The sequence below is a fragment of the Schistocerca serialis genome, chromosome 3, assembly GCF_023864345.2.
Source record: "Schistocerca serialis cubense isolate TAMUIC-IGC-003099 chromosome 3, iqSchSeri2.2, whole genome shotgun sequence".
Classification (NCBI taxonomy): domain Eukaryota; kingdom Metazoa; phylum Arthropoda; class Insecta; order Orthoptera; family Acrididae; genus Schistocerca; species Schistocerca serialis.
In genome coordinates, this window is record NC_064640.1 from 451,779,480 (window position 1) to 451,804,944 (window position 25,465).

General features: G+C 41.9%; 1 protein-coding gene across 2 annotated transcripts in view; it reads right to left on the reverse strand.

The window, feature by feature from the left end:
* LOC126470353 (calcyphosin-like protein) overlaps window positions 1–25,465 on the reverse strand; it is a 359,458-nt gene that overhangs the window by 150,941 nt on the left and 183,052 nt on the right. For both annotated transcript variants that reach the window (XM_050098145.1, XM_050098144.1), the window contains exon 3: window positions 24,935–25,112. In XM_050098145.1, coding sequence (XP_049954102.1) covers window positions 24,935–25,112 — 178 coding nt within the window. The remainder of the gene's footprint in view (window positions 1–24,934; window positions 25,113–25,465) is intronic.

Sequence of the window (25,465 nt, forward strand, 5' to 3'; positions counted from 1 at the left end):
TTATCGAACGGTCATTGTCTAATAGCCACCCTGAGCACTTTCGCTGCGACATAACTGTTCAATAGCTCTGAGAGGGAGACAGGTCTATAAGGTTCAGCAAACTAACAAATAAAATGCTAAAGCATTGTCACAACTACTTCATTAATGGCTCTGATACGTAGCTTGTTTAAGATATTTTCCCATCGGTACAGGTTTTTTTACCATAGCAGCAGATGATAATCATGATCTGGATAACGATGGGTGATCGAATCCTAGATGTAGGCATCTCTTATCCTCGGCATGCTTTTTGACAAAGGCCGGCCCGTCGTAGGCCTACGTCTTCAAATTTAGGAGCTCACTTTATCTTTTATCTTGCCATGCAGTGGCCTACCGATAGCAAGAAAACCATAGATGAACAATTAGTTGAGTTTTAAAATTGTGGCAACTAAGTGTGGGTTGTTAAACTAATTCTCTCAACATACTTCTAAAGAAAGTTGAGGAAACCAGTCAGAACCTAGAGACGGTAGAACTGCAACGGAATCCCATGCAAACTGTTCCCTGTTACGATTCTCTTGTTTAAGTGGTAAAGATGTAGCCCAATGTCTCGCACCAGAGGTTACGTACATGTCATCTCATCGCAATCGAAATGTAAGGTCTCATTTACTGGTATGTACAAGATGGTCAGAAATAGTTTGAAAACCTTGTAAGGGTGTTTCAGGGTCGGCTGTGTTGACAAATAATTATTAAGAAGAAAAGTCGATCCGTTTCCGAGATAATTAGCATAGAAGTTAGCCAATCAGGACGTTGTGCGCGCAATTCCAAGTGGCCGCCAGAGACGGAGTCGCCAATCGTGTACTTCGTTTGGTTTCCTAAAACCGAACAAACGAGCGATAGAAAAATTGGACATGGCGCGTTAGTAAGGATCGAACCCGAGCCAAAGGGTGAGCAGTCTCGTGCGCTATCATCTTCGCTATGGGAGCAACTGACACCGATGGTATTTGGCGGGCCGCCTGATTGGGTAACTTTTGTTCTAATTAACTCGGGAGCGGCGTAACGTATCGAATTTTTTTCTTAACAATTATTTTTCAGCACAACCTACCGTGCAACACTCTTACGAGATTTTCAAACTGTTTATGAGCACTGTGTATAAGTAAAGATGATGATGTTAATGGTAATGAGGCCAATGAAGACCATCTTCCGTGATAATCTTCAATAGGAAAGATTATTAGGAACTAACGACCCTTTCACGACAAAGTCGTTCGAGACTGAGTTCAAGCTAGAATTACATAGGAATAGGGAAGGCTTTATCCAGAAATTCGCCTTAAGAGGTTTAGGAAACCACAGAAAACCTAAATCTGGGGAAGAAAATTCGAACCCTGTTCCTTCAGGATAAGAATTAACCAACCTTAATCACTACGCCGTCTGGGCCGGTATAGTCTGGAAGAAAAGTAGTGTTTTCCGGCGACAAATCCTTGATCATCAACAGAGTTGTATTACAAAGAGGCCGGTGACTTTCTATGCAAGTTTGGGCCATCTGCCACTCTTCTTTTGCACTTTTCATCAGATGTATTCCCTCGCTTGGTTTATACACTCCGCCGCAGTTAAGGTTGGTTGGTTGGTTTGGGGAAGGAGACCAGACAGCGTGGTCATCGGTCTCATCGGATTAGGGAAGGATGGGGAAGGAAGTCGGCCGTGCCCTTTCAGAGGAACCATCCCGGCATTTGCCTGGAGTGATTTAGGGAAATCACGCCGCAGTTAAGGAGTTACATTTCATCCCAAGGGGAGATGTTATCGTCACGGACCTCGACCTCGACAGTGATTATTGCCGCCTTTACAGACTCTCGACTTAATGGGTTGCATTACATCTTTTCGCCACCCCTGACCTTCGTAAGCCCTAATCTCCGTGTATCTACTGTGTGACGGTCAGATCGGCGAGGCGGGAGACTTCATTTTCGACGCGTATACCTGCTGATGTGGACGACCGTAGTTTACTAGATTTTTTTAATATTTATCAGGATCTCCAAACACCTTTTTATTCTAACTGCATGATTCTAAGACAGAGAAGTGGACCAAGCAAATATAATCTTCCACCCAATCTACAGCAACCCGCAAATCACAGTTGCTTTTCTTCGATTTTCAGCGCCTGTTTTGGAAAATGAGCGGGTGGTTTTACATTCACGCTTCTTTTTTTTAGTTGCATACTATTAAACCTAAAAATGTGTGTAACACAGACAATACTGGACGTACCCTCACAAGTCGAGAGGTGGGAACACGTAATGCACGGACGAACATTGCCGAACATGGTAGTTTTGGTAGTCCAGATGTTATGGCGTGGGAAGGCATAACGTTGCAAGGACGTACTGACCTCCAAAACTTTGAACAATACTCCTTCCCCACGTTCGTCTTTTCAGGGGTGCATTCGGCTCTGACTTCATGTTTATGGATATGAAAATGCATGTCCTCGTCGAACAACAGAGGTGAAAAGGCTATTGGAACCAGATGATGTTCGGCGAATAGACTGGTCAGCCCATTCCAACACTTCACTTCCGTCGAGCACGTGTAGAATGCACTGGGGGACGTATTGCAGCACGTCTACATGAACTAACGGCCACCCAACAGTCGTCAACCGCGCTGGTGTAGGAACTGAACGCCCTACAACACGAAATCTTTTCCCACCTTGTGGCCAGCCCGGGAGCACGTTTCAGAGCATGCAATACCGTCCGTGGTGATCATATACTCTATTAAGAACTATGTGCGGCTTTTATGACTGCCCAGGGGACCTTCATAAATCACGGTGACTTTCGTGTGATTATTGTCTCTGAAGAAAGTGTCTTTTCTATTCGTATCATCGCGTATTTCTTTAATATACTTTTTGTGCTATACTGTATCAGTTCTTTCTATGTATGGTCCAAGTTTCATCGACATTGGCAGTGATGTATCAGGCAAAAGTTACTTTCATCCTTCAGTTGTGCATACCAATTAATAATCATCCGACCACAGACGGCACTTTTTTTGCTATGCTCATATCAGAAACATACATATTGTACACATTTTCTATACACTCAGCTGTACATAGGTAAAACTGTAGCGCGTGTTGAGTCTGGCCTTCTTCACAATTACAATGAATGTCACTTTCTTTAGTGTAGCTCCACTTTGCAAGATTAACTTTTGATTAGGGCCGATCTCAGCCTGTCCAGAGATTTCCAAATCGGCCAGTCCTCGTTGTGGGCAGGAAGCATAATCCCAGTGAAGGATGATATATTATTACATAGTTGGAATGTGGCATTTCCACCAGTTTCAAGCACTGACAGACTCTGTAAAGAACAAAGTACTCCTAGATATAAACTACCCCACAGAATTTTTGGAAAAGTGGAACAGTAACTACTTTGTAAGAATAATCCCTAGTATGATGTTAGCTACGAGTGGCGTTCAATAAGTAGCGCAACACTTTTTTTCTGAAATCGGGTTGGTTTCATTCAGGATTCCAATACACTATATTACTCCTCACTCTTTAGCTACAAAACCCTATTTTTCAACATAATTTCCGTTCAATGCTACGGCCTTACGCCACCTTACTGGCACGGTCTAGTGCCCGCAAGGTACACTCTACTGGTCGATGTCAGAGCCAACGTCTTAGTGCATCAATAACCTCCACATCATTCACATACCGCTTCCCGCGCAATGAATCCTCCATTGGGCCAACACACGGAAGTCGGAAGGTGCGAGGTCCGGGTTGCATGGCGGCTGAGGAAGAACAGTCCAAATAAGTTTTTTGAGCTCCTCTCAGGTGCAAAGATTTGCGTGAGGCTTGGGATGTCATGGAGAAGGAGAAGTTCGTTTGCTTTTTTATGGCGACGAACACGCGTAAGTCGTTTCTTCAATTTCCTGAGGGTAGCGCAATACACTTCAGAGTTGATCGTTGCATCATAAGGGAAGACATCAAATAATGGTGCGACTTTGAACTTGGTCATCGGAGGACAGGTGATGTGGCGCCACACCATGGACTGCCGTTTTGTTTCCTGTTCGAAGTGATGAACCATGTTTCATCGCCTGTGACGATGTCCGACAAAAAACTGTCACAATCAGCCTTGCAAAACAAAAGCATTTACGGACAGATGATCCTTCGTTGTTCTTTATGATTTTCTGTTTGTCAGTGAGAAACCCAGTGGGCACACTCCTCTATGGGCCCAACTGGTGGACGAGATTGTCAGCGTTGCCAACAGCGACGTCCAGTCGGGCAGTGAGGTGTTTGACTGTGATCCGTCTATACTCTATAACCTCGACTGATAGTGTCCGCACGTTCCAACAATGCAGAAGTCACATCTGTATGCGGCCGGTCGGCACGCGAGAGATCGGACAGGTTTGCGCGACCTAGATGCAATGATAAAAGTCGCCTCGCCCAACGACTCGCCGTACTTTTGTTCACTATTAAGTCTCCGTAGACATTCTGCAATCGTCTATGTTTATCTGCACCGCTCTTGTTTTCCGCCAAAAGAAACTCAATAACAGATCTCCGTTTGAAACTCACCTCCGTTACAGACGTACAGAGCCGCCACCTAGTGGAGCTTAATGAAACTATAGGGGCTGACGCGGTAATATATCCCAGAACAAATTCCGCCCTTTTTTAAACCGAAGTTGGACGAAAAAATAAGTTGCATTACTTATTGAACGCCGCTTGCAAAATCACTAAATGTTAGCGTCTGGAAATTACTGATAGAACCAACTGAAGGAGTACATTTTGATAACCAATAAAAATAAAAATTTTACAGAAAAATATATTGATTGTAGTAGACCACAGTGACGAATCTTATGTTAACAGAATATATATTAATAGCCAGGATCACAATACCAACTTTCGCTAATCACCGAATTCGTTTTTTTTAGGCAACCATGTTCATATATTCCACTGCGACAATAATAGGTTTATCCAATGATTGTTTTATACAGCATACTCGGAGATATAGTGTAAGATGTGAAGAAGATCGCAAAAAAACCGGAAATGGCAGTTGTCAAAAATTTATAATGTGTTCCTGACTTTTAACAAATACTTTGTTACACATCAAAGTATCCAGCAATTCAAGAAGCCTGAAAGCACGTAGGCTAATAAACTGAGGGGGTAGTGCGGAGGTAAAGCTTCCTACACGCATTTTCGAGAAGTGGGTTCAAACTCTCGTCCGATCATCATGATTAAGATTTTCCATGATTTTCGTAAATCGATCAAGGAACGTACTGGAATGGTTAACTCAAAAAGCACACGAACACTTTCTCTCCCCATCCTTACTCTATCCGAGCCCCTGTTCCATCTAAAATGACGTCATCATGGACGGGATGTTAAACTCCAATTTTGCATCCTTCTTTTGACATTTAAGTGTGGGAATTTCCATTTAAGTTACAATTAGATTTGTTTGTTTTCCTAAAAGGTGACTCTTATAAGATTATGGTATTATTATTTCGGTTGATGCTCATCTCCAACTACGAAACCTTGAAAGCTAAATTCCTTAATTAGAATCTTCCATTTTCACTTTTCGTGTCATGGGCGTGAAAGGTATGGTATTTCGAGTAATAACTTACATTTTGTATTGAGACTTTAATTTTCTTGTGTCGAACATGATTTTTAGAACCTGTATTTACAAGGAATCGTGGACTTCATTAGTTGAGAATATCGATTTAGCCACGGTCCAGAAGACAGGAATAACTGCTGTCATCATGTGAGTGAACAATTACGTTAAGTGACGACCAACAGTTTTCTGCTCCTCGACCAGCCACCGGAAATAAAAGAATGATTCGCGTCAGCCGGAACCACAGACATTGTTATCAACGACGCGTGCCGCTGTCTTACATGTGCCACGCCCGTAGCTTTCTGTGGGGTGGCATCAAGGAGAATCATACACGCTTCGTGAACGGCAAAGCATGAAAATACTTCCACTGTGCTGCCTATCATCATTACTCATAAGAGGCTGTTTACAGCCTTTCAGATGCTACGGGAAGCACCTTGACAGAAACAGCCTAAACAAGGAGTTTGACACAAAACATCAGTCATCACATTTGTTTATCTGTCCTTTACCAACTGACATCGTGTTTTTCGCAGACAGGCTAATGAATATACGGAACAAAAAACTCCTTCGGAAGGACCAAGTACGTGGGTTCAGCAAAGAATACCTTTATCACAAAGACTGAGAACGGGAGAACTGTGTTTGGAAGACTGAAAAATTTAAATATCTGCTTGAAATACTAGACGTGGAGTGGCTAGGAAGTAGGCTATGCCACTTTTCTGGCACCTCATTACGAACACTATCTGATCCGAAATATCCGGACACTACTACGGAAAGTGGAATTGATCACTAGATGCCACGAGAGGCGGACCCGCCAGTATAAAGGGAGGCGGGAAGTATTGCGTTGTCGGTAGAGAAGCAGTAACAGCAGAGCTCAGTAGATTTCGAACGTGGACTGGTAGTTGAATATCAGCCGAGAAACAAATCCATCAGACATTTCAACCCTTCTACAGCTGCACAAGTCGACTGTCGATGATGTGCCCGTGAAGTGAGAACGCGAAGGAACGACCACTGTGAAACCAAGACCAGATAGACCTCATGTACTGACAGAAAGGGACTACTGAACATTGTGGAACTACCAGCAGGCCGGCTAGCACACTGACTGTGTGTAGGAAGTAAAAAATAATAGGGTACTGTGTTCAAATAGCTCCTTATAAGCTGCACGTTTCGGTAGTCAGTGCTAAGGAACGCTTGAGGCGATGTAAAGAGCGACACCAGTGGGCAGTGTATTACTGGAAAAGAGTGATTTGGAGTGATGAATGTAGCTAAACCCCGTACCAATCAGATGGAAGGGTTTGAGTTTAGCGAATGCCTGGAGAACGTTACCTGCCATTCTGTGTAGTACAAACAGTATAGTACAGAGATGGAGGTGTTCTAATATAGGGATTTTTTCGTGGTTAGGGTGTGGTCTCATTTTGCTTAAGAAAACACTAAATGTGGTCGGATACGAACACATTTTATAGCATTTTGTACTGTGTACATTAGTCGAACAATTCAGAGACGATGATTGTATCAGCATTACAATGCATTTTCTCGTGAGGCAATGATCTGTGGAAAATAATGCGCCGGCCGATGTGGCCGAGCGGTTCTAGGCGCTTCAGTCTGGAACCGCGCTGCTGCTACGGTCGCAGGACGAATCCTGCCTTGGACGTGGATGTGTGTGACGTCCTTAGGTTAGTTAGGTTCAAGTAGTTCTACGTATAGGGGACTGATGACCTCATATGTTAAGTCCCATAGTACTTAGAGCCATTTGAAACTTTTTTTTTTTAGTAATGTTCCTGCAATGGACTCGGCTGAATCTAACTGAATGCCTTTGGGACGAGTTAGAACATCAACTTCGCTCCAGACCCAAGCTACCGAATATCGCTACCCTGTCTCGTTTCGACTCTTCAGGACGAATGGGCTGATACTCCTCCACAGACATCCAGACGCGTCATTAAAAGTGCATCTAACAATGTTCAAGCCGCCATAAAGGCGATGGTTGGACACATTCCATATTAATGTCCACTAACAGGTGTCTGGATGTTTTTGATCAGATAGTGTATATGTGTTACCGCTGACCTCTTCAACACTACTTGACGTCGTAACAAGGATGCAGCTGAGTCATGCATCTGTGTCTCCACCAGCACAACCAGCCGTTCTGGCTTGCTACAGGCGTATGCAGCATCAGTAGTCATCGTCTTTAACTTCCACCGAGCCTATTACTGGTCGTTATTCAGCTCTCCACACTCATCTATCCTGTGCAAGTCCCTTCATTTCTGAATAACTGGTTCAAATGGGTCTGAGCACTATGGGACTTAACATCTGAGGTCATCAGCCCCCTAGAACTTAGAACTACTGAAACCTAACTAACCTAAGGGCATCAAATACATCCATGCCCGAGGCAGGATCCGAACCTGCGACCGTAGCGGTCACCCTGTTCCAGATTGAAGCACCTAGAACCGCTCGGCCACAACGGCCGGCCTCTGAATAACTGCTGCAACCTAAATCCATATGAACTTGCTTATTGTAGCAAGGTCTCCCTCTCCCTCTATAATTTTTACCCCCTCAGCTTCACTCCATTATCAAACTGACGATCCCTCGATGGCTCAGGATGTGTTCTGTTAACCGATCCCTTGTTTTAGTCAAGTTATGCCACTAATTTCTTTTCTTCTCAGTTTGAATCAGTACCTCTTCATTAATTATCCGATCTAATTATCGAATCTTTAGTATTCTCCTGCAGCACAACATTTCAAAATCTACTATTCTCCTCTTGCATGGGGATTAGTCTGAAAACACTACCTACTGTCATTCATCCCAACAACGATGGTGTTCACGTGCCCCTTGCCGAGTAAGACATTTCTGATTCCTGGAGAACGAGGGTCGACACAAAGGCATACAGTCCGCCGCAGACATCATCGACCCGTCGACGCAGAGAGGCATTGCAGTGCTCCAGCGTCAAACCAAATCTATGGACAAAGTTTTATAGCCTGTTACGGCCAAGTCGACAAGATGGCTGTAATCTCAATAGTGTAATCTAATTGCATCACATAGTATGCTCATCGATGTCTATTCTCCTCTTCTACTCACAGGTTATACACACATCACATCACTCTTCTAACCCGCATGCATTTGAACCTTTTGATGTTGTAAAGAAGCTGTTTTTGACATTTCCACTTCGATTCACAGCCCTTAACTAACTAAGAATGGACTAACACTGAGCCTGCGTGCACAATAACTCTCTGTAACCTTAATTACTTGTTGTCGGTACATTTTGTGATATAATTTGGTTGAATACACCTTTCTTTAATAGTGAAACATTGACTTCAAGCAGTCGTTTGAATTCAGATCGATTGCTTCCGACTAAAGCTCTTTGTTCCTATAACCTCAATTTTCGCATAGTAAAAGGTGGTTCTGGTGTGGCGTAACTTACACGCTCGGCTACAACATACAATTTCTTGAAATTATCCATCTCTCTTCATATCAATCAATTTACTAAAATTTGTTCTATCGGTTGTCTAGGTGTAGTTCAAGATTTCGCTTTCGGCTTCCTTCTTAGAATTATGCCTACTTTAGTTAACATTTATAGAAACTGAGAACCACATCTTACGCGCAAGAGTGAGTGTGTTTTGTAGTGGATAGCTTCCAGTAGATAATCCTACTAAGCTCGTTGTAAGAGAAATGGTCCCGTTATTTTTTACTATTTCCGAAAACAGCCTTGTGAAACAACTGAGCAATCGCAGTAGGTCGGAATGCTTAGATTCAAACAACTAGTTTCAAATGAAGAATATATTTTATTAATATTAATTAATTGACACATCAATAATAGTATACAGATGACTTTCATTAAACATTATCTTACCAAAATCAGACTCTAGATTCGTATGTTTCTAGCCAATTTGTCTTCACGTCAACTGGGTGCAATAAATGGCAACTCTAAGACATAAAGGAACGACCCGTCAAGAGGAAATCATCCGAAAGGGACCGAAATCGTAGAGGTGACGTACATGTACAGACACCAAATGATTACAATTTAATGAAAATTGGATAATTTATTCAAGAGAAAGAGCTTCTTAAATTGAGCAATTTAATAACGTGTTGGCTCCTCTGGCCCTTATGCAAGCATTATTCGGCTTGGCACTGATTGACAGAGTTGTTGGATGTCCTGAGGGATATTGTGGTAAATTCTATCCAACTGACGTGTTAGATAGTCAAAATCCCTAGATGCTTGGAGGGCCCTCCACATAATGCTCCCAACATACAAATTGGGGAGCGACTCGGCGACTTTTCTGACCAAGGCAGGGTTTGGCAGGCACGAGGACAAATAGCACAATCTCCTTCCGTGTTCAGGAGGCAATTATCTGGTTGAAATGTAAGCCCAGGTTCGCTTACCGCGACAGGCAACAAAATGGGGCGTAGAATAACGTCGACAAACCACTGCGCTGTAACGGTGGCACGGATGACAGCCAAAGGGGTCCGGCTGTGAAATGAAATGGCAGCCCAGAGCATCGCTCCAGGTTTTCGGGGCAAATGGCGGGTGGCAGTCACGTACTCGTATATATCCCACAATTGTCAAGTAAACTAAAAGATATGAAATTATGATGTATGGGTTGGGTGAAGCCACAAACCAGCATCTCAAAATAAGCTGCCTTGATGGAAGGAATCAGTATGTGGTTGGCAGCATCAAGGGAAGGTTGAAAAAATGTGACACTTGAGATGGGTAAATAATTTCGTTTCAAATGATTTTATGATGACAACACTGTGTCTTGTAATTATAAGCCAATATTGGTGTATGTCATTCGTATGTTTTTATTGGAGCTACAAGTGAAAAAACAATCAAACATTACATAAAATTTCTTTCGTTATTCAGTAGTGACGTATCAGTAAATAAACCAAAAGATCAAAAGACGTCGTGTACCTGCACTTCTGAAATAAACTACGTTATCAAAAAGGTAAGTATATCCCTGGGAGTTGTTAATTTGGAAATCTTCAAATGTGTATTCATGGGGACTAGTTTACTCGGCAAAAATGTGTATTAGGTAGATCTCAACTGGTCTACTCATTCTCCAGTTTTGCTTTCGGTCGCTTCATGCGTTCTTGGTGTTGCAGTTTTCATTAACATCAGTGTACTTTTCTTTGCAGTTTTATTGAAAACTAAATGAAACTGAGATCCAGTGATGAATTGTAACTGTCCGTTCCTGGGAAGTTACAACAGAAATAACAAGAATGCTCTAGTAGAAAGAGCAAGGACTACTGAAATCACCTTTGAGATACAATGTATGCGAATGTAGGCGTTTTCGGTGAATTGCTCTGACGAAATCATCATCGTCTTGATGCAAACTTTCGACAAATATCCTACACGTAACATTCAGGCAAAATAGTGGTCGGTTGGTTGGTTGGTTTGGGGAAGGAGACCAGACAGCGTGGTCATTGGTCTCATCGGATTAGGGAAGGATTGGGAAGGAAGTCGGCCGTGCCCTTTCAGAGGAACCATCCCGGCATTTGCCTGGAGTGATTTAGGGAAATCACGGAAAACCTAAATCAGGATGGCCGGACGCGGGATTGAACCGTCGTCCTCCCGAATGCGAGTCCAGTGTCTAACCACTGCGCCACCCCGCTCGGTAAATAGAGGTATCCTGCAGAAATTAATCTCTTATTGACTCAGGATCTGTTGGCCTAACATCAGGTGAACCAATCGCGTCTATTCGGAAGTGAGTGTTCCAATCAGTTGATGAATTTATTCCAGTGAAAGGACCTGGTGGCAAATGCTGGAGTTGTCGTCAAACGAGCAATGAAAATAAGTGTAAATGACGATCTTCTTAATGGGGACTGCTTTTTTCACTGATGTTCACTAAAGATGTTGCGTTATCGCAAATTCGGAGTGTGCGGCTCTAGCAGCAGTTGGTATGGACTCACGATTCCAAAACTCGCCCTGTCTCCTGTCTAATGACATCTCCCGTCACCGTGCGAGATACTCATTTCCGAAAACGCACAACTGGAACAAACAATGAAAACTTACAAAAAGAAGTAGTACAACAACTATGTTACTGTGTAGTATGTAATACCGCAGAATTATTTCCTTACTGGATCTAGGCAACACGTCGACCGAAAGGATCATAATAAAATGTACAGAAACGCACCATGAGTTGTCTGACGAGTTCAGGTATTCCAGGAGATCGACGTAAAACTTCAGTCGGTGATACAATCCTGTTAGCAGATCCAAACGACTACCCACTAAAGTTTCTAGATTTGTTTTAATTGAATCAACTGCGGAGTCTTGGTGAAACGTTGTAAATTAACTAAACAAACCCTGTTTTTAGGCTCGTTTCACAATTTATTATTACGAGGTGCATTCAAGTTCTAAGGCCCCCGATATTTTTTCTCCAGACTGGAAACAGATAGAAACATGCGCATTGTTTTAAAATGAGGCCGCGTTCATTGTCAATACGTCCCAGAGATGGCAGCACCGTATGGCAGATGGAATTTTACCGCCAGCGGCGACAATGAGAACTGTTTTAAATACTTAAAATGGCGACGTTTTCCTTACTTGAACAGCGTGCAATCATTCGTTTTCTGAATTTGCGTGGTATGAAACCAATTGAAATTCATCTACAGTTGAAGGAGACATGTGGTGATGGAGTTATGGATGTGTTGAAAGTGCGTTCGTGGGTGCGACAGTTTAATGAAGGCAGAACATCGTGTGACAACAAACCAAAACAACCTCGGGCTCGCACAAGCCGGTCTGACAACATGATCGTGAAAGTGGAGAGAATTGTTTTGGGGAATCGCCGAATGACTGTTGAACAGATCGCCTCCAGAGTTGGCATTTCTGTGGATTCTGTGCACACAATCCTGCATGATGACCTGAAAATGCGAAAAATGTCATCCAGGTGGGTGCCACAAATGCTGACGGATGACCACATGGCTGCCCGTGTGGCATGTTGCCAAGAAATGTTGACGCGCAACGACAGCATGAATGGGACTTTCTTTTCATCGGTTGTGACAATGGATGAGACATGGATGCCATTTTTCAATCCAGAAACATAGCTCCAGTCAGCTCAATGGAAGCACACAGATCCACCGCCACCAAAAAAATTTCGGGTAACCGCCAGTGCTGAAAAAATGATGGTGTCCATGTTCTGGGACAGCGAGGGCGTAATTCTTACGCCGGCCGCGGTGGCCGTGCGGTTCTGGCGCTGCAGTCCGGAACCGCAGGACTGCTACGGTCGCAGGTTCGAATCCTGCCTTGGGCATGGGTGTGTGTGATGTCCTTAGGTTAGTTAGGTTTAAGTAGTTCTAAGTTCTAGGGGACTTATGACCTAAGATGTTGAGTCGCATAGTGCTCAGAGCCATTTGAACTATTTTGAACGTAATTCTTACCCATTGCGTTCCAAAGGGCACTACGGTAACAGGTGCATCCTACGAAAATGTTTTGAAGAACAAATTCCTTCCTGCACTGCAACAAAAACGTCCAGGAAGGGCTGCGCGTGTGCTGTTTCGCCAAGTCAACGCACCCGCACATCGAGCTAACGTTACGCAACAGTTTCTTCGTGATAATAACTTTGAAGTGATTCCTCATGCTCCCTACTCACCTGACCTGGCTCCTAGTGACTTTTGGCTTTTTCCAACAATGAAAGACACTCTCCGTGGCCGCACATTCACCAGCCATGATGCTATTGCCTCAGTGATTTTCCAGTGGTCAAAACAGACTCCTAAAGAAGCCTTCGCCGCTGCCATGGAATCATGGCGTCAGCGTTGTGAAAAATGTGTACGTCTGCAGGGCGATTATCATCGAGAAGTAACGCCAGTTTCATCGATTTCGGGTGAGTAGTTAATTAGAAGAAAAAAATCGGAGGCCTTAGAACTTGAATGCACCTCGTAATGTTATTGCACAACCTAGGTTTCGGGTTGTAAGCCCATTTTCAACTACATTATTGATTCCCAAAGATGATAATACATGGATAAACATGATGACGAGGCAAAGATAATCTCAGCTTCTTAGGTATTGATCCTTACACTTACATCAATGACCATTTTTTTAAAATGGTCTGGTGTAAGAAACCTTATTGGTGGCAAAGTTACTACTTGCCGCGACTTCCGCCTCTGTCATTGCCCAACTTACACCGACTCCCCTCCAGTCGATAGTGAAGGGGCATCACGTTTAATGTGGATATGGAACCATTATGCAAACCTACGTTGTTCAATTGAGGTTGCCATGGGCGACGAGAATTTGCTCGCGCAAATCCAATGGTAGCCTGAAGTACGAATCGAGCCCAGACCTCAATCATACATCGCCAGAAACGTTCCAACAGACCACCAAACTGGCTGTTAATTTTTTAGTAACGAAGGTTGCTCCACTCTGGATGAGAATTCTGGGTTACAACGTGTTAAAACATTCTTTTACTTGTTCGTCCGCATCGCCATTTCCCAGCTGCCTCGGTTACCCAATGCATACTTTCGACTTCATTTTGTACTCACTGAAATAGAATCACATAACGGACATTTGAGTGAAATGGCAGGACGCTAGGACGTGGGAATTTCTGCTGTGGTGCTGAACGTTTTAGTGGTCTTGTGGTAAATATGGCACAGTGCAAACGCAAAGCTGAAATAATCTTTACTTTGTAAGCTGCATTTCGTCCATATAAAAACGTTGTGACCATTGAACATTGCACATATCTCGTTATAGGTACTGAAGTTGTAATATATATATATATATATATATATATATATATATATATGAGAAGATTGTTCTTGCCGTGGCTTATTAAATGTGGCGTAGTTGGAGATTATGAAGAACATTGTTGAAGCGTTAGAAAAGAAAATGAGATGGAAAAAATGTCTAACATTTATGACATTTTTTTTGTCTCTGAAGTTAAGAGAGCTTCAGGCAGTGGAGGAAGCTGGAAATATTTGTTCATCGAAACAACGACGTCAGAAAAATGATTTTCCCGTTTCAGTCCGCCTGCTTATCTGAGTGATAACGTATTTGCCTACCATGAACCGGGCCCGGATTCGACTCTTGGCCGGGCTGGAGATTTTCTCCGCTCGTGGAGTGAATGTTGTTATCACCGATGCGCAAATCGTCCAATGTGGCGTGACCTAGAATAAGACTTGCACTCGGCGGCCAAACATCCCCGGACGGGGCCTCCCGGCCATCAATACCACACAATCATTTCACTTTTTTTCTAGCTTCAAATAGAATCTTCTTGACGTGGATAATTTGCAACATTCAAGAAGACTAATGGGCTTTGATGAAGGACGGTTTTACGGTTTACCACTATGGTCGACCCGATTATTGGTAAATGTGATGAACTGCAACCATTTAACTTTCGAGAGACGCTTGTATTCAGTGGGCAATATGTGAGAAAAAAAAATGAAGGGTGATTAGAGTTAAACATCACATTGGCGATGAGATCATTATATATGAAGCAGAAGCTAGCATTCAGCAGAACGGTGAAGGAAATCGGCTATGTCCTTTTGAAGGAAACAATCCAGCATTTGCCTGATTCGATCTGAATAAATAACTGGAATCTTAAATCAGAAAGGCCAGACGGTGATTTGAACCACCATGTGTTAACTTCATAAAAAGAAAGTAATGGTTGGACCTACCAAAACATATCTGAAGCAGATGCAAATGTAATTATACAAAATGTAATGTTATTCATCTAGTGGCAAGAAAAGGTACTTTGTCTTATGGACTGATTCCAAAGCGTATGTCCACTGCGGTTGGCATATGTTGCCAACAACAGAGGCGCCTTGCGGTCGCAATATAAGAAAACCGACCGAGGAAATTGAATCAAATGCTGCTACTGTACGAGAATTAAGTTCCGCACTCTGCTGACTTCACAAAACAACCTATGCAGGAGTTCGGTTGGGAACCTATTCCTATCACACTTATTCTTCTAATCTTGTTCATCAAACGTTTACCTTTCTCGCTCCTTATCGAACTACCTCAACAAAATATCTTTGCAGACAAAAACGCACTTTTTTTTTGAGGTTATCTTTATCTCTGAACCAGAAGGTTTTCTACAGGCGTGGAATCCAAAAAACGTTCGAGCATCATACTTTTATGTGAGAGAATATGTTGTTGATCATTAATTTCTCTCTTTACATTTTCCTGTTATACTTAATAAACCGACGAAAAGCGCTATACAAAATATACGCTGCTCTAATAAAAATTAATAACAGCATACCACGATAACCTCACGACGAAAGTCTAATGTAATAAAACAAATTGTTTATGTAATACGAGCCTTCCCAATACGTCATCCATTAGTAAGATATTAGGCACTTTCGCCATCGTGTAGTACGTGACCTACCCAAGAAGCATTTCTGGACCATCACAAAAATATGTAAATCTGGCTGTGATAGTAGAACGAAAGGGCAACGCAGTTAACACAGTGTATTATGCACTGTCACACATGAAATCAATCAAATTGTTTATTCAAAAAGAAACTAAAAATAATATCGGTATAAGCAGAAAAATGTAAGTTTTGGCAACTGTGCAATATCGCAATTCCTTAAATTTTTCACCTTTCTGTCTATGGAGTAGTAAATCGAAGCTGCGAGAAGAATTAAGATGGAGAAGTTAAGATCTCCCTACTTATTTCCGATCTGGAAGCTTGTAATTCGGTAAGTGGAGAGACAGAAGCTAATAATTTATCTACATCTCCATTTGGGTTATACGATAACTAACACATTTTTCTCTCCACAAAGTGGTGGTGTTACCACTAAGCTAGCAAACCAGTACTACGTGCCGTATGCTCTCAATCCCATAGTAATTGATAACACAGATCATCTGCTCCGTAAAATATGACATTATTTGTAAACTCTGCGTGGAAAGCCCTTCCTGGAAGTAAATCATAAATTTGATGACACAGTATTATACCTCAAATGAGAATCACGCAGAATATTTATTGGCAATAACAAGTGAATTTAGCAGGATAATGTTGAACCTGGAATTCGGTCGTGCCCTTTCAAAGGAACCATCCTGACATTTGCGTGGAGATATTTAGATAAATCACAGAAAATCTAAACGTGAATCTAGTGTGCTAATCATTACGTCACTCACTTCGTTTCGATAGACAAGGCAGCTAGTGAATGGCGATAGAGACGAAAAAGGAAACGAGTGTTTTGTACAGACTGTAATCACCTTCAGGAAGACAGATTTCTCATCAAATATGGAGTACCCTTCGTTACGACAAAATCATGAGACAGCTATGAATGTAGTCCGGTGGTCTGTGGCAATGATTTTGTCTCCATGTGTTTAAAGGCTGCGTTCGACCACACTTCAGACAACCATTTCTAACAGGCTCAAGCAGCCCCACTTCAACTCTGATAATGCTAGTTGAACAAATCAGGGTGGCATCATGGTTCCAAGTCCGCATTAAAGAGGATGTTCTTCGGCTACTGAGTGGAGGAAAGTCGGAGCTGGTTGGGAAATAACAAGGCAGAGGCGGAAATTGCGGCAAGCAGAATCTCTGTCATCGGCAAGCTTTCTTACACCAGAAGTTTTATTTCATTAATGAACCATTTTTTATGTAATATAACAGGACACTTATTTTTTATTTATTTGTACTTGAGATGTTGAGAATATTGGTGTTGGACTGTGATTCTAACTCATATCTCCTCTTTCATGGGATTTAGCCCCTTCGGGACCGTACAGTTCCGTCATTTAGCTATTTTCCCAATTTGCAATCCTCCTCAAGGTCTCCACAAAAGACGCATGTTTGGGTTCAAATCTTAGTCTGGCACAAAAATCTTCGTCATATCACTTCGAGCTGTAGCATTCACACCAGGTACAAGACAAAACTAATAACCATTTTTAACGTGTCTGCGCATATTGTCAACAGTAAAGATTGGCGCCCTTTTCGACTCCCAGTCAGACATAAAACTTTCATATCATTTCAGGCTCAAACTACCACTCCTACTACTAGTGAAAAAGAATTCGATAGTTAACGTCTCTTCGTGTGTAGTCAGCAACGATGATGTGTGAGGCTGCGTCCCACAGTCAGCACACAACTTTTCGTCCTGTTATTGCCAGTTCAAATTTACGAACATCTCGCTTCAGTTAAAATACCGATATTTAATGTCTACTCGTATCTAGAAAACAACGGCGATAGATGCCGGGTTCGAATATCGGTAAGGGTAAACCTCTCCGTCTCGTCATTCCAGTTTCAAACATCTCGCATCTAGTGAAAAATTTCTGTATCCAATATATTGTGCTTAGCTAACAATTGATTAGGTGCTGGTTTCCAATCCCTATCCAACACAAAACTTTACAAGTCGTTTCAAACTTAAAAAATTTGCACACTTCGTCATTTGTGAATGAAAGAATATTTAAGATCCTTCGTGGTTACTTAACAGTTGCTTTTTTATATGTTATTTATTGTAATAAATTTGAGTTTGGAAGCGTTAAAGACTGTGTCAAATGGTTCAAATGGCTCTGAGCACTATGGGACTTAACATCTATGGTCATCAGTCCCCTAGAACTTAGAACTACTTAAACCTAACTAACCTAAGGACAGCACACGACACCCAGCCATCACGAGGCAGAGAAAATCCCTGACACCGCCGGGAATCGAACCCGGGAACCCGGGCGTGGGAAGCGAGAACGTTACCGCACGACCACGAGATGCGGGCAAAAGACTGTGTCACTTCCAATAATACTTTTCCTGATATTTGCATTACCGTGGTTTTAATTATCGCCTGGACTGATTGTGATACAGAACAATGTTCTCTAGTAGTCTCGTATAGTACCTATTTTCAATAGTCAAATGACTATACTGAAAAGTTATTAGAGGACCTTCAAAGCAATTAGTTACGTGAGTTGCATGCAAATCAGGCGGAACGCAATTCAGGTCGTTCCGTTACTTTTGGGCATGATAGTACGTGGGCACTGACATCCTGAAAGCGGACATGCCACTGACGTTATAGGAATGGAAATGAATGTACTCGAAGAATTTCTGCAGGTGTTCTGCAGTTTTCACAGTGTTTTAAACTAATACACTACGTTGTCTAGAATTTGTCCTGTGCGTCTCCTCGTTTACATTGCTATTAAAAGCGAGTATCGCTGATGCCAAGGCTGAATCTGGTCTCATTGCTAAACACAAATTTGCGCCATTCATACTTCGAGTCTTCCGTTGTGCAGTCTACATCCACATCTAAACGGATACTCTGCAAATCACATTTAAGTGCCTGACAGAGGGTTCATCGAACCACATTTACAATTCTCTTTTATTCCAATCTCGTATAGCGTGGGGAATAAACGAACACCTATATCTTTCCGTGCGAGCTCTGATTTCCCTTATTGTATCGTGGTGATCGTTTCCTCCCTTTGTAGGTCGGTGTCAACAAAATATTTTCGCATTCGGAGGAGAAACTTGGTGACTGGATTTTCCTGAGGAGATTCCGCCGCGACGAAAAACGCCTTTCTTGTAATGATGTCCACCCCAAATTCTGTATCATTACAATGAAACTCTCTCCCCTATTTCGCGATAACAGAAAACGCGCTGGCCTTATTTGAACTTTTTCTATGTAATCCGTCAATCCTAGCTGGTAAGGATCCCACACCGTGCAGCAGTATTCTAAAAGATGACCGACAAGCGTAGTGTAGGCAGTTTCTTTAGTAGATCTGTTACATTTTCTAAGTGTCTTGCAAATAAAACGCAGTCTTTGGTTAGCCTTCCCCACAACAATTTCTATGTGTTCTTTCCAATTTAAGTTGTTCGTAATTGCAATTCGTAAGTATTTTGTTGAATTTACGGCCTTTAGATTTGACTGATTTAACGTGTAACCGAATGTAACGAATTATTTTTAGCACTCATGTGGATGACCTCACACTTTTTTCATTTAGGGTCAATTGCCAATTTTCGCACCAATCAGATATTTTTTCTGAATCTTTTTGCAATTTGTTTTGATCTTTTGATGACTTTATTAGTCGATAAACGACAGCGTCATCTGAAAACAATCTAAGACTACTGCTCAGATTGTCTACCAAATCGTTTGTATAGATATGCAACAGAAAAGGACCTGTAACACCATATTGGGGAATGCAGAAATCACATCTGTTTTGCTCGACGACTTTCCGTCAATTACTACGAACTGTGGCCTCTCTGACAGGAAATCATGAATCCGGTCACATAACTGATACGATTTTCCATAAGCACGCAATTTCACTACAGGCCGCTTGTGTGGTACAGTGTCAAAAGCCTTCCGGAAATCCAGAAATACGGAAACAATTTGAATCCCTAGTCAATAGCACTCAACATTTCGTGCGAACAAAGAGCTAGTTGTGTTTCAGAAGAACGGTGTTTTCTAAATCCGTACTGACCATGTGTCAATACACCGTTTTCTTCGACGTAATTCATAATGTTCGAACATAATATATGTTCCAAAATCCTGCTGCTTATCGACGTTAATGATATGGGCCTGTAATTTAGTGGACTACTCCTACTGCCTTTCTTGAATATTGGTGTGACCTTTCCAGTCTTTGGGTACGGATCTTACTTCGAGCAAACCGTTATATATGATCGTTAAGTATGGAGCTATTGTATCAGCATACTCTGAAAGATACCTAACAGTTGTACAACCTGGAGCGGAAGGCTTACTTTTATTAAGTGATTTAAGTTGCTTCGCCACTCCGAGGATATCTACTTCTACGTTAATCATTTTCTTGAGTCGAATTCTGGAATATTTTCTTGGTCTTCTTTGGTGAAGGAATTTTCGGACGACTGTTTTAGTAACTCTGCTTTGGAAGTACTTTCATCGATAGTATCTCCATTGCTATCGCGCAGAGGAGACATTGATTGTGTCTTGCTACTAGCTTGCTTCACATACGACCAAAATCTCTTTGGATTTTCTGCCATATTTCGAAACAAAGGTTCGTCGTGGAAACTGTTATAAGCACCTCGTATTGAAGTCCACGCTAAATTTCGAGCTTCTGTAAAAGATCGCAAATCTTGGAGATTTTGGGTCCGTTTTAATTTGGCACGTTTCTGATCCGTTTTGTGTACCAAGGAGGATCAGCTCCGCCGTTTATTAATTTATTTCTCATAAATCTCTCAATTGCTGCCGCTACTATTTCTTTGAATTCAAGCCACATCTCGTCTACACTTACATTGTTAATTTGGAAGGAGTGGAGATTGTCTCTCAGGAATAATAATCGATCTGCTCGGTGTGAAAGGAGGCATGGCGAGCGTTTTCCTATTGTATAGTACAGTTTCCAGCACGCGATTCCCAACGTTATTTACTGACACTCTTGTTACAACATTCATCTCAATTTGTGCTTCAGTCACTGCTCTGTCAACGAAGATGTTCATCCGATGTGTCGATCCAGGCATGAACGTTAATATCATTTCCAACCAGAACCGAGACGACGAGAATATTTACGTTTGTGGAGGTTTTTATCCATCGCTTTTCAATTTTGCGTCCTCTGAATATTTACCAAGACTAAAAGCTCTGAGTGAATGTATGGCTATAGCTGTTTTGTTAGTTGACATATGGCAGATGTGTTATTCTAACTAAAAGAACCTGCAAACTACCCAAGATCTGATAAATAACGGATATTCATAGATAACAAATTTTTATTTCATCAGTGACAATATTCAATACTTGTATGGGAGTTTCTGACAGTGAAACAGGCTGAATTGTTTCAGATATGTGACAGAAGAAGGGTCTCTCTATAAAGTCCCTCAAATATTGCCAACTTTTACTGTACATCTTGATGTTAAACATATGTAAATATTGTAACGTTACACGTATTTAGGCTAGCTGTTCTGCCGTCTAGGGGTGGTATTGAGGAGACGTGAACTTGCTTCCTTGGCTGGGTGCGAGTCGGCACGGCGAAGATGTCGATCAGTCTCTCGAGGTGAGCTCAGGCTCTGTGGCCAGAGATGGAAAATTCCAGAACATCCTCCCTGAATGCTCCTCATCTGTTTTTACTTTCTTTATTGATTTGTTGTGTTTGTATATCTTTTTCATTATGCCGATGTCTTCCAGAACATCATGTTCTCCACACTAACACACCAACTGAGTGCTGCATGTATGTCTCATACCTTGTCATTCTAGTGTAGTTATTTTATGAGTATTTTATTATTTTTGGAAGTAACTTTATTTAAATGATGATTATAATCGATATTAAAAACCACTGTTATTTAAAAGAGGTCAATCGCATGTATTACCTGATACCACCATTGAAAAGAGTTTCAAAAGACGCTTCTATCAAGCAGGACTACTTAATTGTTTAACCAATATTTAACAAAATTTTACTATCATTTAATATGAGCGGACATGCGCGAGCGAGAATCCTGACTTATTTATTTATGAGCGAACTATTATTCATAATTATTATACGTGGTCTGTGTGTGATCTAATTGCAGGACCACTTCCCGTTCATTTGAGATTACTTACTTGGATAAAAATCATTCAGCATAATTCTTTGAGTCATCTGCATCAATTTCAGATGTTAGAATAAAACCTTTTTATTCATTATTCATTTTTCTTTTATTTTATATTTCTGACTATTTAATAATTTGCAATTCTAACCAATGTATGGATTATTTGACAGCAGGATCACAGGTACATATTATTTGCCGCGTGTTTGGCTGCAAGGCATGAAAGCAAATTGTACGACCCTACGACTTTATTGAGCCATCGTTTGTGAACAGAGCCGCGCGTGGCCCATTTACCTAAATATCAATATGAAGGTAAAGTCGCAGTATCAAACAAAGGCCATGTTGCAAATTCAAATGGCTCTGAGCACTATGGGACTCAACTGCTGAGGTCATTAGTCCCCTAGAACTTAGAACTAGTTAAACCTAACTAAACTAAGGACATCACAAACATCCATGCCCGAGGCAGGATTCGAACCTGCGACCGTAGCGGTCTTGCGGTTCCAGGCTGCAGCGCCTTTAACCGCACGGCCACTTCGGCCGGCGTTGCAAATTCAGCACGGTACAAAATTATGTAACGCAACTACGTACCTCATAATAATGCAATAGACCCTGTAGATTAATATTTTATGCCTGTTGACAACAAGGTCTTTACGGTTACAGACTCTACTGCACAATCACTCAAATGATTCACGGAAATTACGTACACAGTGAAATGGGCTGAATCCAGCTAGTATTCTAACAAAGAAACCTCCCCATCGCACCCCCCTCAGATTTAGTTATAAGTTGGCACAGTGGATAGGCCTTGAAAAACTGAACACAGATCAATCGAGAAAATAGGAAGAAGTTGTGTGGAACTATGAAAAAAAATAAGTAAAATATACAAACTGGGTAGTCCATGCGAAGATAGGCAACATCAAGGACAATGGGAGTTAAGGAGTGCCGTGGTCCCGTGGTTAGCGAGAGTAGCTACGGAACAGGAGGTCCTAGATTCAAGTCTTCTCTCGAGTGAAAAGTTTTATTTTCAGTTTATGTGATAAACTCTTATGTTTTCATCACCTTTTTGGGAGTGATTATCACATCCACAAGAAAACCTAAATCGGGCTAGGTAGAAGAATCTTTTCACCCATTTGCCAAGTGTACAAGTTAGATGGGTCGACAACATATTCCTGTCATGTGACGCATATGCCGTCACCAGTGTCGTATAGAATATATCAGACGTGATTTCCTGTGGAGGAATCGGTTGACCTATGACCTTGCGATCAAATGTTTTTGGTTCCCACTGGAGAGGCACGTCCTTTCCGTCTACTAATCGCACGGTTTTGCGGTGCGGTCGCAAAACACAGACTCTAAACTTATTACACTGAACAGAGACGTCAATGAACGAACGGACAGATCATAACTTTGCGAAAATAAAGAAAGTAAAATTTTCGGTAGACGGAATACTTGAACCAAGGACCTCTCGTTCCACAGCTACTCACGCTAACCACGGGACCACGGCACTCCTTACGTCCCATTATCCTTGATGTTGCATATCTTCGCATGGACTACTCAGTTTGTATATTTTACTTTTTTTTTCATAGTTCCACACAACTTCTTCCTGTTTTCTCGATTGATCTGTGTTCAGTTTTTCAAGGCCTATCCGCTGTGCCAACTTATAACTAAATCTGGGGGGGGGGGGGGTGCGATGGGGAGGTTCCCTTGTAAGCACGCTCCTTCAAAATGCATGAGCCCTGCTCGCTGTTGTTGCGTCCCCTCTACTATTACAGTTAGTAAAAAAATATTCGAATCAGAAAAACGTTACATGTACTAAGTTCGTAAACGTGACCGCGATTCAAAATCGTAATAAAGCCAAGGTGCTGAACACGGCTGACAATCAGTTCAAATCAGACAGAGAAAATGTTTTCTTTGCAGGTATTTGACTGGCAGATGGAGAGAGGGGGCAGTATGCAGCCGCTACCCACTAGATTTGGCACCAGTATCTTCAGTTAAATGGCAAACATAGCGGAACTACACTGAGCCGAGTATGATTTCAACTGGGTTGATACTTCACCCATGTTAGTACCGTGAGTTTAAAGCCTTCGTTCATTTCGAACATTTCGTCGGAGAGCAGCTTATTTGCTAGAACCGGGTTTTGTTTCAGTTTCATGAACATCCACAACAACGTAAACATAGCTCTTAATGTCACTCATCGCAGCTGACTCTATTACACAATTACACGCAGCGGTGATGATAGCTCACAAATGATAACAAGATTGTAAAAGAACAGTTTATGAGTTTCATGATTCGCACAAAATTAAATGAACACTGATGAAGTAAAACTTACTGCCAAAGGTGTGAAAACAAAAGCAATATCAATGAGGATCGAGTCCGAAACGTGATCGTCGACAACAAAATACAAGCCTCAAAGCAATGCTTCTTATAAAAGGTCCTAAGCAAAAGTCTGTCTCTCTCTCCCTCTCCCCCCCCCCCCCCCCCCTCTCTCTCTCTCTGTCTCTAGGCTCAAGGAAAATCGTGCACTCGATGTATGTTGTTCTGATTACGAGTTTGTGCTTTTAGCTCCGGGAATGGAATCATTTGCTGTAATATAGCGCTCCATCGGGCGACTCCTACTGTAATCCTTCAAAAATTTACATTAATACATCCACCATAGCGTGCCTTCAGATCATTCCATTAAGTGAAATTTTGTTTCACTCATGGTAAGAATGCTTGCCTTCGCCAAAATGACGTGGGCTCGTGAACGTTCACAATCGGCTTTCCATTTACTCTCTGGTCCAACATCACCATGGATTGTGTCTTTTTTTCCGCAGCTCTCGTCTTTCACAGGCAACTGTAGTGTGCTAGTACGCGTAACGCGCCTTTCTGCATCAATGTTCAACATATGCACAGCCTCCTCAGCGTGGAGGTTTTAATGGTAATAACTTGTGAAGCCGTCCTAGTACTCATATAAAAGCAATTTTGGCTACTTTTCAGCTGAAATGCTACAAATGTTCGTTAGCTGTACGAAGTATCTTCGATGTTGAGGGAACTCACCCGTATGGCGATAAGGAACTCGTCCATGTTGATGCTACCGTTGCCATCCCTGTCGAATCGCTTGAAGAGTTCTTCGACCTCTTCTTTTGACAGCTCCATACCGGTATCATTCATGCCCTCTGTAAATTCTTCCAGGTTCAGCGTCTTACTGCCGTCGTCATCCATGCGACGAAATATTCTGCGAACAGTTTCAAACTACACTGATGCATTTATTGTCACATCAAGTAGCGTACAAATAGTTAGAAAAAAAGTGTCTTTGAATAAAACAAGACACTAAGAAGTCATCTTTTTCTGGTGCAATAGAAGTAGTACACAAGGTGTGCTTGAACTTGCAATGAAAAAAATAAATTGGGAATGAATATGTGGCGGTGATATCTATCGGAGGAATCCTAAGAACTTGAAATTAAGCAGAGGAAGTGGTCACTTATAAACCCCTCGTTCAAACAGTTTTCAGTATTGTTTGTCAGTTTGAGATTCTGACTATGTTTGATTACCGGGAGAGATTGGGAATATTTAAAGAAGGGGTAAGCT